At 44.7% G+C, this 14,691-nt stretch overlaps 1 protein-coding gene across 4 annotated transcripts in view; it reads right to left on the reverse strand.

Annotated features, from left to right (window-relative positions):
- Positions 1-14,691, reverse strand: part of NBEAL1 (neurobeachin like 1) — a 155,157-nt gene that overhangs the window by 76,113 nt on the left and 64,353 nt on the right. For 3 of the 4 annotated variants that reach the window (XM_048484982.1, XM_048484983.1, XM_048484981.1), the window contains exons 10-13: positions 13,932-14,038; positions 6,582-6,668; positions 4,849-4,932; positions 2,805-2,903 (exon numbers count right to left, since the gene is read on the reverse strand). In XM_048484982.1, coding sequence (XP_048340939.1) covers positions 2,805-2,903; positions 4,849-4,932; positions 6,582-6,668; positions 13,932-14,038 — 377 coding nt within the window. The remainder of the gene's footprint in view (positions 1-2,804; positions 2,904-4,848; positions 4,933-6,581; positions 6,669-13,931; positions 14,039-14,691) is intronic. The other variant, XM_048484984.1, reaches the window with a different exon arrangement.

The raw sequence follows: 14,691 nt of genomic DNA on the forward strand, positions 1-14,691 counted from the left end.
GGCAATAGAAGATAGGACCTGCTATAATGAGTTTAAATTATGGATAGAAAGATACCAGCTGGAAATTAGGAACTTTTTTTTTACAGTAAGAGTTTTTTACAGTAACAGAGAAATTATTAATGCCCCGCCCCCGGAAGGCCCGGCCACGCCCCCGTTGTGCCCCGCCCAGCCCCATTGGTGCTACGCCACTGTTTGAATCCCACCACCATGGGAATCTGTTACTAAAATTTTTTGATTCCACCACTGCCCTTAGGGCCAGGATCCGCCAGAAGGTTACTGCTGGAGGATCAAAGTGTCCTCCGCGGCCAATATAGGGAGATGGGGTTTCGAAGATATGATGGCCCCAGACTGCTCAAGGCCTTAAAGGTCAGAACCACAACCTTGAACGTGTTCTGGACTTCTACTAGCAACCAGTTCAGCTGGCGTAGTATTAGGATAATATGCTCTCTCACCATTGTACTGGTGAGGGGTCTTGCCACTGGTTCTGGACCAATTCTGACTTCTGGATCAGCCTCTAGGGCAGGCCTGCATAGGGCAAGTTACAGCAATCTAGCCTGGAGGTGACAGTTACATGGACCGCTGTGGTCAGGTTCGAACAGCAGAAGTAGGAGGCCAACTGTCTGGCCTGCTGTAGATGAAAAAGGTCACCCTGGCTGCACTCTGACCTGGGCCTCTATGGATAAGGAGGACTCGAAGGTCATACCCCAGCTCTTGACAGATGAGGAAGGTGTTAATGCTACTCTGTCTAAACATGGCAGTTGGAAACCCTTCACTCTCCAAATGCTTTCCAAGGGCCATCGCCCATTTCTTCAGAGGCGTGACCTGCTGTCTTTCAGCTGGCAAACAGCTACTGAGCATTGTAAATGGTAAGGTCAAGAATCCATGAAACAGAAGGGCGGCAGCAAATGAGTGACATTTCCGTACACAGTCCAAACACACCCAAGCTGAAAAGATAAGACTGCTCTTATCTTGTACACATTATGGCTTTGCAAACAAATCCACCTTTTATATTTCGTGGCTCTACTGTTTGCCTTTTTTTTTTCCTTTTTCAAATTTCTCTGGCCCCACACACGCAGATATCTGCCAACTGGCGGCAGCTCGCCATGCATTTGACAAAGTGGCACGAGCCAGCAGAATGTTTGCTACAATAAATCTATTAGTCTTTAAAGAGCCGTGGGAGTGGAAAGGACCATAGAGTTTCCAAAGCATTGGCTGATGTGTTCGCATCCAAGTTTTCACCTCAATGCAACATCGACATGTAATGCAAAATCATGTCCGCCCCTTGCCCTGCCCCTAAAGCTCCCAGGATGCCAGGTGGGAACCTGGGATCCCCAGCTGCGACCCGGACACAATAAACCCGCACATAAGCAGCAGGGTGGTAGTGGTGAACAACAACAACATGTACTGCTATGCGGAATAACTGCTTATCCCAGAGAGTGGCTCATTCCGCACATGCAGAATAATGCACTTTCAAACTGCTTTCAATGCTCTTTGAAGCTGTGCGGAATGGCAAATTCCACTTGCAAACAGTTGTGATAGTGGTTTGAAAACGCATTATTTTGTGTGTGCAGAAGGGGCCAAAGGCATCTTTTGGGGTAGAAATACAGAGACCCAGCTCATGAACTCTGTTGGTGGTCCCCAAAGATTGTTGATTTATATTTGAAGTATACAGTAGTGTGTAAAGGGGGCAGGGAACCGAAGATCGTTAGCAGTGCAATTCCAGGAATATTTTCCTGGGAGTAAGTCCCAATGAATAGACCTGAGTCAGGTTCTGAGTAGACCTGCTTAGGATTTGCATGGTAAGTTCCAGAGCCTAAAATTACCCATTTGCACCACTGGCCCCGATTGATTGTGTGCTATTCACAAATGGCTCCTGATGAATATTTAACTGGTAACAGTAATATTATCAAAATATGCTGCAAACTATCACATGTACTACAAACAAATGCACACTATTTCATTATGATAGTACTACAGAGGCACATTCTGTAACCAATAATAATTGGATTCATGTTATAAAAGTGACAGTTCTATTAAAAAACCATTGTAGCTAAGATGGTAATGATTTGTGACTATTTTCAACCATATGCTAGCTTTTCTAGACACAGAATCATCATTGGAAGGGTCCCTAAAGGGCCATCTAGTCCAGTCCCTGATCAAATCAGGAAATTCAGTGCTAGAACGTTCCCGCCAGGTTTCTATTCAACCACTGCTTGAAAACCCTGAAGGATCTCTCCCATCCTCTGTCATATTGCTCTTACGTTGCTTCAGAAGGATCTCCTAATACCTCCTAATAAGGAGAAGTCGATCTATGGCTACCAATCTTGATCCTCCTTGATCTGAGATATCAAATGCCTTAGTAGACCAGGTGCTCGGGAGCAGCAGCAGCAGAAGGCCATTGCTTTCACATCCTGCACGTGAGCTCCCAAAGGCACCTAGTGGGCCACTGCGAGTAGCAGAGTGCTGGACTAGATGGACTCTGGTCTGATCCAGCAGGCTAGTTCTTATGTTCTTACCTACTCCCAATGAGTAAAGCCAGTTTCTGGGGTACACTGAGAGTATTTTTTTTCCCTTTTGTACAAGAAGAAAACAACTTGTGGTAATTAATATCCTGTTGGGAGTATTCTGCACCATGCTGCTTGGGACAATCTCCAACAAGAGAAAATGTAACAAAGTCATTAACTTTAAAGAATTTCGAAGAAAAATACAAACAGGGTAGGTTGAATTCTGACGTCTGAGTCAGCAATCTATTCCAGTTAGTACCTCTCTAAATAAGAAGCTCAGAATAAGTATTTCTCTCTCACCATATTCATAAGCTCTTCAAGCAATTCCCGTGAAGGCTGACCCATGGATTTGAGGACTTCAAATATATGAGCATAACCGATACGTTCCTTAAACACTTCCTAAGAAATAAAAAGTTACAAAGCGTGTAAGCAACGAACAAATATATGGCCTTTCTCAAGCAAATTCTATTAAAATGACCAGGTTTAGATTTAAAATTGTCATAAGACCATATTATAAAAAAATTTAAAACCTTTTTGATACTTGCATGGTTTTCTTCTAGCTACAGCAACATTTACCACACTTTCATGCCTATGAAGGCTTCAGCAAAAGCTACGAGAAAAAGTTGCAGTGTTCCAAAAACTCTCAAAACTTTAATCCATAAAACCTGAATGAAACATTGATTCTGCCGCTAAGCGCATAGTTGAAGCAAGGGCTAAACAGTGCTGCCATTATTCGACGCTAAGAACCCACTGAGAAGGATAAGGTTGCATGCTAGACTCTTTACGCTGGGGCAAAGCCCCCAGGGAGTTTCCCTGTGGAGTTAAGTATAGAACACTGAAGTCTCTGAGATCGTTTCCGGAGCCTAATGAGCATTTATAGGGAGAAAAAAAGATCATGAATGTGCTTGTGTTGAAAGAGATGTAAGAAAAACAAGATGACAGGAGTTTGGAGACTGGCTGTGGCTCCGTGGAAGATCACGTGGTTGGAACATGGAAGATCACTTGAACGCATGAAGTTGAATCAGACCCTTGGTCTGTCAAGATTGTTATCATCTACTTAAACCAGTGGTTCTCAACCTGGGGGTCGGGACCCCTTTGGGGGTCGAGCGACCCTTTCACAGGGGTCGCCTAAGATTCTCTGCATCAGTGTTCCCCATCTGTAAAATGGATAAATGTTAGGGTTGGGGGTCACCGCAACATGAGGAACTGTATTAAAGGGTTGCGGCATTAGGAAGGTTGAGAACCACTAACTTAAACTCTCTTAAGCAGAGAAGTCTTCTATATCACCTCCTAGTGCCGTGGTGGTGAACCTATGGCACTCCAGGTATTCATGAACTACAATTCCCATCAGCCTCTAGGTTCGCCACCCCTGCCCTAGTGGATCCATTTCACTGGACACGCCAGTTCGGTCTGGGGCCATCTGAATGCCAAGCAGATGCTCGACAGCTGAGCCAATGCCCCAGTTCCAATCTCCTCTCTACATCTTCAGCTAAACAGGTATCTGTGAGGCTAAGCTAGGAAAGACTTCTGATTGAGACTGCGGAAAGCTGGAGGTGGAAGTGGAAAATGCCATCAAGTCACTATTAACTTATGGTGACCCTGTAAGGTTTCCAACGCAAAAAAAATTCAGAGGAGGTGTCACATTGCCTGCCTCTGTGTAACAACTCTAGACTTCCGGGGTGATCTCCCATTCAATTACAGCAGTGGTTCTCAACATGGGGTACGTGCACCTCCAGGGGTACATGTTTGGGGGAATATGTAAAAAATTAGATAATGAGTTTGCTAACGTAGGGATACAGTTTTAGGGAACTGGGTGGCCAACGGGTACGCAAGTGGGAAAAGGCTGAGAACCAATGAAGTCCAGTTATACTTTCCACATCGCAACTTTCCCCATCGCAGTTTTAATATATTGCAGGTTGGGATAAGAAATTAAATGGGAAATTTCTTTGGAGTTTTGCAGGAGCAGGAGATGCCACGCAAAAGCCGGAAGACAATACAGAAAACGTTTAGAAACTCAGAAATGCATAAAATATGTAATATATCTTTCATACCATAAACGTACACAATTTCTTGTGAAAGAAAAAATTCAGACTCCTTCTCTGGTACAAATGGAAGGCCAAAAAACAATACACAGATTTCCAGATCGTGGGGGGGCACCACGTCCCCCCAGAATGTGGAAGGGATAGCTGTACTCGCCAGGGCTTACGCTGCTTAACTCCTGAGATCTGAGAGATCAGATTAACTTAACCCATCCTGGTCAGAGCAGGAAGCGATAGATAGTCAGAATATATAGAATATTGACAGCACAGCTTTTCATGTTAGCCTTTAAGAAAACCTTTCTTACCTTAGCAGCTGGAGATTTGAGCATCACTGCTGTAAGAGCTTGTATGGCAGAGACCGCCAAGCGGTCAAGTTGCCCCTCAAACACCTGAAAAGAATACAAGATGGAAAGATGTGACTACACAAACGCATTCACACATGACACGCTCATCCCTTGAAGGCCACACCCCGCCCTGGGCTTCCTTCCCAAGATAAAAACATTAGCATGCCGCCCCAATCATCTCCCCTCCCCCCCACCCAAGGCACGTACTTATGACACCATAACCTACAAAAGAGAAGACAGGAGAAAAAAGTAGCCACGTATTTCTAAAAGAGGAAGAGAAATAGCATTCACAAGTACCCATTAAGACAGTTTCGATTGACAGAACAGCTCATGCTGTGAATGGACAATCTCAAGAGGGAGGGAGCTAAACAAAAACAAAACATGGGCCCCTTCCACACATGCAGAGTAGTGTGTTTTCAAACCACTTTCACAACTGTTTGCAAGTGGATTTTGCTATTCCGCACAGCTTCAAAGAGCACTGAAAGCAGTTTGAAAGTGCATTATTCTGCATGTGTGGAAAAAGCCATGGACTCTATGGATGACTATCCAGTTTCCTGGAAATCAATTCCTGACGGGACTTGGGGGTAAGTGCTGGGACAGTCCTCAGTGCATGTTATAGCACATGATAGCCTTCCTATTTCCCCCCTGCCCCGCTCCCCAAATATGGAAATTGAGAGCTGGGTCAGCACAGTCTTCTTTGACAAACTGCTAATCCCAAGAGTCTCTCATCGCTAAAGAATTGCAAATCCCCTATTATTTTCCATTCCTTCATAGTACTGGCAGCCAATGATGCTACTTAAGTCTGGGAATATTTTGCCACTGAATCAGTAGGCGGATTCGTGAACCTGTCCAGTGATTTATTGGAAACCAAGAGCATCTCATGCAATAAAGCCAAAAAAGGAGCAAAAAATGAACCATGTCTGGTAAAGACCATCACATTGGCTATTAATAGATTAATTTAAGAAGAATTTGGGGTTCACGAGTGTATTATTTTCTCCTGTTCAACAATTTTAAATGACGATCAATCTTTTTTAAAAAAAATTTACTTCATTTCTTTTCTTTTTTCTTTTTTTTGCAAAATCAATCCATTATTAACATAATAAGTTTTCACCTCTTTTCTAAACGAACAAGACAAGAACTGGCATTTTGCCTTCTCAAGATGCCGAAGGAAACAAAAAGGATCACGCCAGTCGCTTCCAACCTCCCAGATTCAGTCTGTCCATTGTTCACGTAATTTTTTTGTAAAAAAAATAATTTTTGGCAACAGAATCAAGACATCAAATCCAACCACACAGATTCCACAAAGCCCTAGAGCCCAACACACCACAGTGCTTAGACAAGGAAGAAGGCGCAGGGAGAAAGGGGGGGGGGGAACTCTAATAAATCATCACCATGTTTGATAGTATTGAAAGAGGAGTTTCATTCCTGTACTTCAACCTCCTCTGTTTGAAAACAAGATAAATGGAAGCGTAGTAGACGATTGAAGCCTTGAGGCACCTTTAAAAATAATGGTGACTTTTGCTTCGTTGAAAACAATAAGAATTCCAGATTCGGTATTGGTCTGGGCGCAAATCAGAATTTATCGAAATACTGCTGGAAGGCAGATGAGGAGAAGTACAGGAAGCGGCCCACCCCACCAATCGCCGCTGTGCCTCGGCTTCAACTACAGAAAAACGCAGGCTCGCAGGAGATACCTGTTCCTGATTCATTTCTGTCAGTAACTGGTTGGCAAGTTCTTTCTCATTCTTGTGTACCACCTTATTGTTAGCACATAAAAAGAGCTGTTAAAATGAAAGATAAGAAGAACGGAAAATAGGTGGGTTAAATACTTGGCCTCCAGCCGCTACCACAGAGGCAGCGGTGAAATATTGCAACGGACTACCAGTGAATAAACATCACAGCTGTGACAAACAAAAGTCTTTCTTTCCCCCCCTAAAACCTTCCGTAGCTAAATTATCACCAGATTGTTTCTGCTGTTGGACGTGCACTTGATAGATGCAAACTGCAAAGGCAGGAGATTGGCAGTGCTTACAGCAGGGGCTGATGGGAATCGTAGTCCATAAACCTCTGGGGCACCAGAGTTGGACATCCTTGGTTTATGGAGACATAAAAAGGGAAACGCTAAGACCTGGAGAGCCGCGTCCCCTTTTTCGCAAATTAAAAAGAGAAACTGCACAGTGTTAATAAGTCAGCTGGACAAGAAGGTTTTATATAGTTTTTGCATGCATGTTGGGTCAGTGGGCTAATATAAATATAATGGATCCTGTGGTTCCCCTACACCAAGTCCTCCTCCAATACAGAAGATTTCCCTCTGTTAGAGGAAATCTTCCTCCACTGAAGGACGATTTCTGCATAGGACAGCCAAAGGATGTAACTTAGAGGCAGGGAGTGATAGGAGTGAACCCAACCCAATATCTTGATATTATAGCCATCACTGGCCAATTACGCACTGCAGGTTGGTTCCTGCCCTCGCCCTGCTCTGGCGAGAAAATTCATGCCAGACGTGCTCTTGCTTTCTCCGCGGAAAGCAAGCACATGCGGGGCAAGGGGAATTGCATCAGGACAAGAAATCTTGCCCCGACATACCTCCTCTCTCGGTGCACTGCAAAGAGGAAGCACATTGGGACAAGATTTTTCCCCCGACATGCCTCCTCTCCTGGCGCGTTGCAAGATTTCTTGCCAAAACACCAGTGGGTAATCGGCCATTAAGAGATTAGAAGTGGGCCACAGATTCGTATGCTTTTTTTCTCTCCCTTTTGGCGTAAAATTTTCCACCCAATTTAACATAGTTAAAGAATACAATTCCACTGATGTTCTTAAGTTTGTTTAGAAGTTCTACCAGGTGAGTGCATCTGCCCTTCGCCAAAGGATGGTACAGTTCTTCTATCTGGAATGGTTCTACCAAACACACAGCTTTGGGAGGGACACAAAAGGTGCGATGAGGCAGCAGAAGGACATCCACCTAGCCAGCCAGATCAGCCTCATCAACCCTGGTACGCAATGTGGTGACACGTTGCAGCCAGATCTCCCTCACACTCACCAATATTCTAATACTTAACTCTTCCCTTGTAACCAGAGTTTGCAAGTCGACATCAAAGTTCAGTTTCAAATCTTGATTTAAGATGGGAACCCTGGTTAGCATTAACCAGAGCTAGAACATATACATACATAACCAAGCTTAAGGTCACTGATCAAGAAAGGATGTGAACAAGCTGAATGGTCCACTCTTAGGCTGTTTCCGCACACGCGGAATACAGCGACACAGGGACACTAAAAACAGCGTCCCTAGGGAGGGGTTTGCATGGCAACCCCCGAGTGGTGCAAAGCCGGTGTTTTCAAACCTTGCTCCCTGGGCGAGGTATTTCAGAAACAGCGGCTTCCAGCCGCTGCCGTTCGAAGGCGCCATCCCCCCCTTTCCCGAACGCCTTACCTTCCCTCCGACCTTCTGGAGCGTTGTCCAGGCCTGGGGATACGCCCCCCGTGCCCTGCGACTCCTGAGCTGTCGCGCAGAGCAGGGGGCGTGTCCCCTGGCCTGGGCAACGCGCCAGAAGGTCGTAGGGAAGGGAAGGCGTTCGGGCGACAGCACAGCGCTGTGCCGTCTTCCCCGCCCCTACCGGGACCGTTCATGCGAACGGTCCAGGGGGGATGCGTCAGCATTGCATATGCCAATGCACCCCCCAAGCGTGGCCATGCGGAAACGGCCTACGTCTCTTAATTGTGGTTGACAGATTGAGAGTGCTATACTTCTCCCAATCAACTGCCCTTCTACGCAAGTCAACTGAGGGGTACTTCACAATGAAGAGCAGCATAGTAATGGCAGCAACCAGCAGGAAGGTTCAGCTTCTCCAAGCAAAACGTATCTTTTCCGTTTGCTTGAGAGAAGGCCTCAAACAGACTTATGAGCAAAAGGCACTCTTGTGGCGACTTCAGCAAATATATCTGACATATGGCACAAAAAGGAAAAGAAAACCAGTGCTGTCAAGAACACACATACACAATTGCTCACACATGCAAAGCACTAAAATGTCTTCAGAGACTTCACATCTTAGCAGCTGTACAACCATTCTGCCAATATTATGAAACAACCTCACAAGGGTATCAATAGAATACAAAGAAAACGATTAAACATTGTTCAAATGCATAAAAGGAAATACAGTGGAACCTTGGTTTACATTGCCTTCAGTTTTCATCGGTTTCGGTTTTCATAGATTCTTTCAGTGAAATATTTGTCTCGGTTTTCATCGATTTGCCTCAGTTTTCATCGATTTGCAGTAAGGTGCAGGGGTTTCTGGAGAAAAATCACCAGGACAAAGCTGTTGCAGGCCGTGTCTGCAACTTGTTTAATGACAATGTCTTGCCCCATTTCAGACCAATCTTAAAGAGGCGTCAGAAACAGACCTCTTTGGACAGCTTTCTGGAGCAACATTGGTCCACTGGCTCTGAAGCTGGTCCTAATGTTATTATTTGTTACTGTTTTCAGCATTAAACACTATGTTTATTCACCAAAAAATGTGTTTTTGGTATGTTTTTTGGAGTGCCTAGAACGGATTAATTGGATTTGCATTGATTCCTATGGAAAGGTTTGCCTCGGTTTTCATCGGTTTCGGTTTTCATCGATTCTTTTCGGACGGATTACCAATGAAAACCGAGGTTCCACTGTACAAGAATTGGAGTTCCTTATTTATTAAAACACCTACATAGCAGATTCAAAACTCAGAACGATCAGAATTCATTGGAACACAAGCGTGTGCAAGACAAAGAACTGAGGGTCTTCTCCAAAAGTAATCCTGTATTTTAAAAAAGCTATCGATTCTGAATATGCGTCAAGATATTCAAACACACACAGGATGTTGTGGGTGTCTGATGAACCCCTTCATGTGCTCAAGGCTCCTCAAGACCCTGGTTCTCACCAGAGACCGTGACTCATGTCCCACAGCTACTCTGGGGAACTTCAAACACCATCCAATGAACCAGTTGCACAAAATCAGCAGAAACATTTTATGCCTCCATCTGGGACTCTTCATATTCCACTCCTTGGGCATCTACATATATGCCCCATAAGGGGCAACCCTCTTTACCTATTTGATGAATAATTAATGCAATTCCAGCACAATGAAATGAATGTATAAAGCCCACATTCGCCTTTAAATGTGCACAGGACTAGACTGGAAGAGTAACCATGATAAGATTTTTGTTTTTCCTAGTGCAAAATCTGTCCTGGCTGTTCCAGTTTTGCATAACGCCTCCATGGGTTCTAAGAGCCCTTGAGACATTCAGCAAATACCACCAAACAACGGTCTGCAGAGGCACCGTACTGGTACCACGCAGGCTGGGTAGCCACCGGATAGGGGGAGCTCTCGCTGGCGGCTCAGTTCCACTCAGTGGGAGATAGCTTCCATGCAGCGGTATGGAAGCCTTAGAGTAGTGGTGGCAAACCTTTGGCGCTCCAGATGTTCTGGACTACAATTGGCCATGCTGGAAGGGGCTGATGGGAATTGTAGTCCAGAACATCTGGAGCGCCAAAGGTTCGCCACCATGGCCTTAGAGCACAGGTGTCAAACTCGCGGCCCTCCAGATGTTATGGACTACAGTTCCCATCATCCCTTGCCAGCCTGATGCTGGCAGGGGATGATGGGAACTGTAGACCATAACATCTGGAGGGCCGCGAGTTTGACACCTGTGCCTTAGAGGGATACTGACACAAAATAAACAAGTATGCAACCCATTAGAAAGCTGGGAGGAGGGGAGTCCAAACTCTTGGATCTCTGTGCTACTTGTCCCTTGCTATCAAAATAATTACAGTAACCTGTTTGTCAGTCTCTCGCTACAGCACACACAAGCATGGGGTCCCCAATCTTTTTATGCCTGTAAGCACCTTTGGAATTCTGATACAGAGTGATGGGGGCAACCACAAAGTGGCAGAGTCAAACACACAGAGAACGCCCAAATGTAGGGGAGAAGGGGTGTAATTTAAAAATACACTGGGAAAGGAGAGCTGGAAAGATAAAACGCTGTAGTGGCAACAGCTGCTGAAACAGCATTATTTTAATCTACATAGCCCAGGGGTCTGCAACCTGCGGCTCTCCAGATGTTCATGGACTACAATTGGCCATGCTGGCAGGGGCTGATGGGGTTTGTAGTCCATGAACATCTGGAGAGCCGCAGGTTGCAGACCCCTGACATAGCCAATCAGATCTTCAAGTGGCCAACCAGAAGCATGGCTGTCCAAGAGCCCCACCTGCCCACCTACCTTCTGAAAACACCTGATGGGCACCAAAAACAAGCTGGAGGCCCCTAGGGTAGTATATGGAAACAATGCCACAGGATACAAGGTCCAATTTGCCATTGCAAGCTGATCATTCGAAATTTTACTGTGCCATTCCTTCTGATGTGCAACATGTTACTACAGAGAGTAAAATGTGTTTGCTCTTAACTTCAGCTATGCCTGTTATTTCTGAAAAGCAGGTGAAAAGGTGTGACTCAGCCTTTGGACTAAACTTCCAGGGCAAGCTCTCTCTCTCCGTTCTGTGTTAAGACGACTACCCAAAAGCATGACTTAACCACTGCTGAATCTTTGCTGGTGTAAACAAACAAGATTCTTTCTAAGGTGTTATATAAGAAGCTAAGTGAACTGCTTGAAAATAATGCCAAAACAATATGACTCAAGCATGCTTATCTAGAAAAACTGAGTACAGCCAAGTTATCAACAGGGGATGATTCCAAGAGCAGATATTGAAGGTAGACATAGCCCTGACTAAGGCTGATTCTGCATGGGCCAAAAACAGCAGTGTGAAAACAGTGTGAAAATGGTGTAAAAGGGTTTAAAACGGTGCAAAGGGGTTTATACTGTTTTCACACCATTTTCACACCGCTGTTTTTGGCCCATGCGGAATCAGCCTATGAAAAACTAAGTCAATAGGCGCACTCTCCCTGGCCTTGTCTGTGCTTCCAGTGTCTAGCCGACCTTGACATTCCTGATAGAAATTAGGTGCATTTTAAAGGCACCATAGGAGTTCTTTGCAGCAGGAGGGGGGCACTAGGGGGCGCAGCTGATGGGGGAGGGCACAATTGTTGGGTGCGATGGGAAGCAGCTGTTGGGAGGGGGCTTGCCCTGGGCATCATTTTGTAAAGCAATTCCTTTAGTGGTGGGGTATATATTCTGTCCACCTCACAGGGGGATGAGGCCCATTTGCGTGGGTCTGGATGGAGTTCGTTTACATTGCTATTGCATCTGCAATCACACTTACAACTGCATCTACAACTGTATTATTAGCATGTGGCTGGTGCAGTTCATTTGCAGTTGCCTTTGAATGTCTCTGGTTTTGGGGGTTTGGGTTTTTTTAGTACTAGTAGCCAGGTTTTTGTTAATTTTCACACTCTCTTCCTTTTTGTTGAAACTGTCCTGGTGTTTGTGCATTTCAATGGTTTCCCTGTGTAGTCTGACATAGTAGCTAGAGGAGTCGTCAAGAATTTCTGAATCTTCAAATAAGAACCGATGTCTGGCTAGGTTTAGAGTATGCTCAGCTACTGCTGATTTCTCAGGTTAGGTTTGTTGGCAGTGCCTTTCGTGTTTTTTAATTCTTGTCAGAAGGCTGCATGAAAGCCAACCGGGTTCCTCTTTACAAAAGTTCACTAAGACACCTCAAACCATGACTTCAGATTCTGGATTATCACAGAAGCATGGTTATGAAGAAGCCATAGTTTGCACAAAAACACAAGGAAGGTTTAAACCATGGTTGTTGGAGAACCACGAAGGAATAATGAGTTAAATAATTTCAGAGGGGAGGTAAGAACGCATATCCTCAAAACTATGTTATGTCCGCATAGACCAAAGAAAGCATTCATTCTCTGCCCGAGAGAAAAAAACTGTCGAAAGAAGACCTCAAGTTTATCATTCAATTCACAACTTCTGGGATTAATGTAGAACCACAGACACACTGACAGAACTATGTGACATCTGGGAAAATAAAAGGAAATCCTTGCAATTCACAGCCTGCCATGCCAGCAATATGTGTGTGTGTGTGTAAAGTCCTCTGTGTGTGTGTGTGTGTGTGTGTGTGTGTGTGTGTGTGTGTGTGTGTGTGTGTGTGTGTGTGTGTGTGTGTGTGTGTGTAATCCTTGCAATTCACAGCCTGCCATGCCAGCAATGTGTGTGTGTGTGTGTAAAGTCCTATTAAGTTGTGTGTGTGTGTGTGTGTGTGTGTGTGTGTGTGTGTGTGTGTGTGTGTGTGTGTGTGTGTGTGTGTGTGTAGCAGTGGAAACACTTCTCCACGCAATGTGTGATTGGTGTTTGGAATATGCTGCCACAGGAGGTGATGATGGCCACTAACCTGGATAGCTTTAAAAGGGGCTTGGACAGATTTATGGAGGAGAAGTCGATCTCTGGTTACCAATCTTGATCCTCCTTGATCTCAGATTGCAAATGCCTTAGCAGACCAGGTGCTCAAGAGCAGCAGCAGCAGCAGAAGGCCATTGTTTTCACATCCTGCATGTGAGCTCCCAATGGCACCTGGTGGGCCACTGCGAGTAGCAGAGTGCTGACTAGACGGACTCTGGTCTGATCCAGCTGGCTTGTTCTTATGTTCTTAAGTTGCAACCACATTATGATGACTCCATAGGATTTTCAAGGCAAGTCTCGTTCAGAGGTGGTTTGCCACTGCCTGCTTCTGTGTCGTGAACCTGGACTTCTTGGTGGCCTCCCATCAAATACTAACTTTCACCAATCCTGCTTAGCTTCCAAGATCTGATAGGATCAGGCCAGCCTTGGCCATCTAGGCCAGGGATGCCAGCCATATAATAAATTTAAGTGCATCTGGAGCACAAGATGCACATCTGTACAAAATGGGAGCTTTGAAAGCACTTACAGCATTAACAGCATTCAAGAAGTACAAGATACCCCTTGGGGATAGAATCGTTCTCACACGAAGCCGTTTTCTCCATGGTTCTGATAAAGATTTTATCACAATGTACAGCTCCAGACATTAGAACACTAAGCTCTTTAAAAAGCTGGAATGTGTTCTCCAGGAGAGCAACACTCTGTTTACCTTGCAGTTTTGCAGCAGCCGGATGAGATGTTCAAAGCAGTTACTGTTAAGGAAAATGGCTTGCAGAACCGGCCGGTCCACACAATCTAACATGGCGGTGATGGTATCTGCAAACAAAATCAAAAGAGAAATTAAGGTCACGCGTGTTGCTTGTAAAACTCAGACGATTTATCAGTGGGAGCATGGAAGCCGAAAAGCTTCCAACAGAAACTGCGGTTGTAAGCCAGGAATTATTTAATAAGGGAAAGCAAAACATAAATTTTCAGCATTGGCTGGGATGCTGAGAACAACTACCCTGTTTCCCCTAATATAAGACATCCCCGAAAAATAAGACATAGTAGAGGTTTTGCTGAAGTGCGAAATATAAGGCATCCCCCGAAAGTAAGACATAGCAAAGTTTTTGTTTGGAAGCATGCCCGACGAACAGAACACAGGAAAAATAAGACATCCCCTGAAAATAAGACATAGCACATCTTTGGGAGCAAAAATTAATATAAGACACTGTCTTATATTCGGGGAAACACGGTAATGGCCATTATTGTTCAGAATGATGGTCTCGTCTTGGTATGTCATGTAACTAACTTCTAAAATGGCATCTTTTAGAGGGAGATATTTATGGTGCAGTGCTAAATAGAACTGCCATCTTCTAAAACGCCTAGACTACAATGGATTTAGAAAGATGCAACTCCACAGTGGACTACACCAATTACTTTTAAAGTACATTCAGTGGTACATGCAGTTTTTTTAAAAAATGGCAAGC

This window comes from Sphaerodactylus townsendi, linkage group LG02 (assembly GCF_021028975.2).
Source record: "Sphaerodactylus townsendi isolate TG3544 linkage group LG02, MPM_Stown_v2.3, whole genome shotgun sequence".
Lineage (NCBI taxonomy): Eukaryota > Metazoa > Chordata > Lepidosauria > Squamata > Sphaerodactylidae > Sphaerodactylus > Sphaerodactylus townsendi.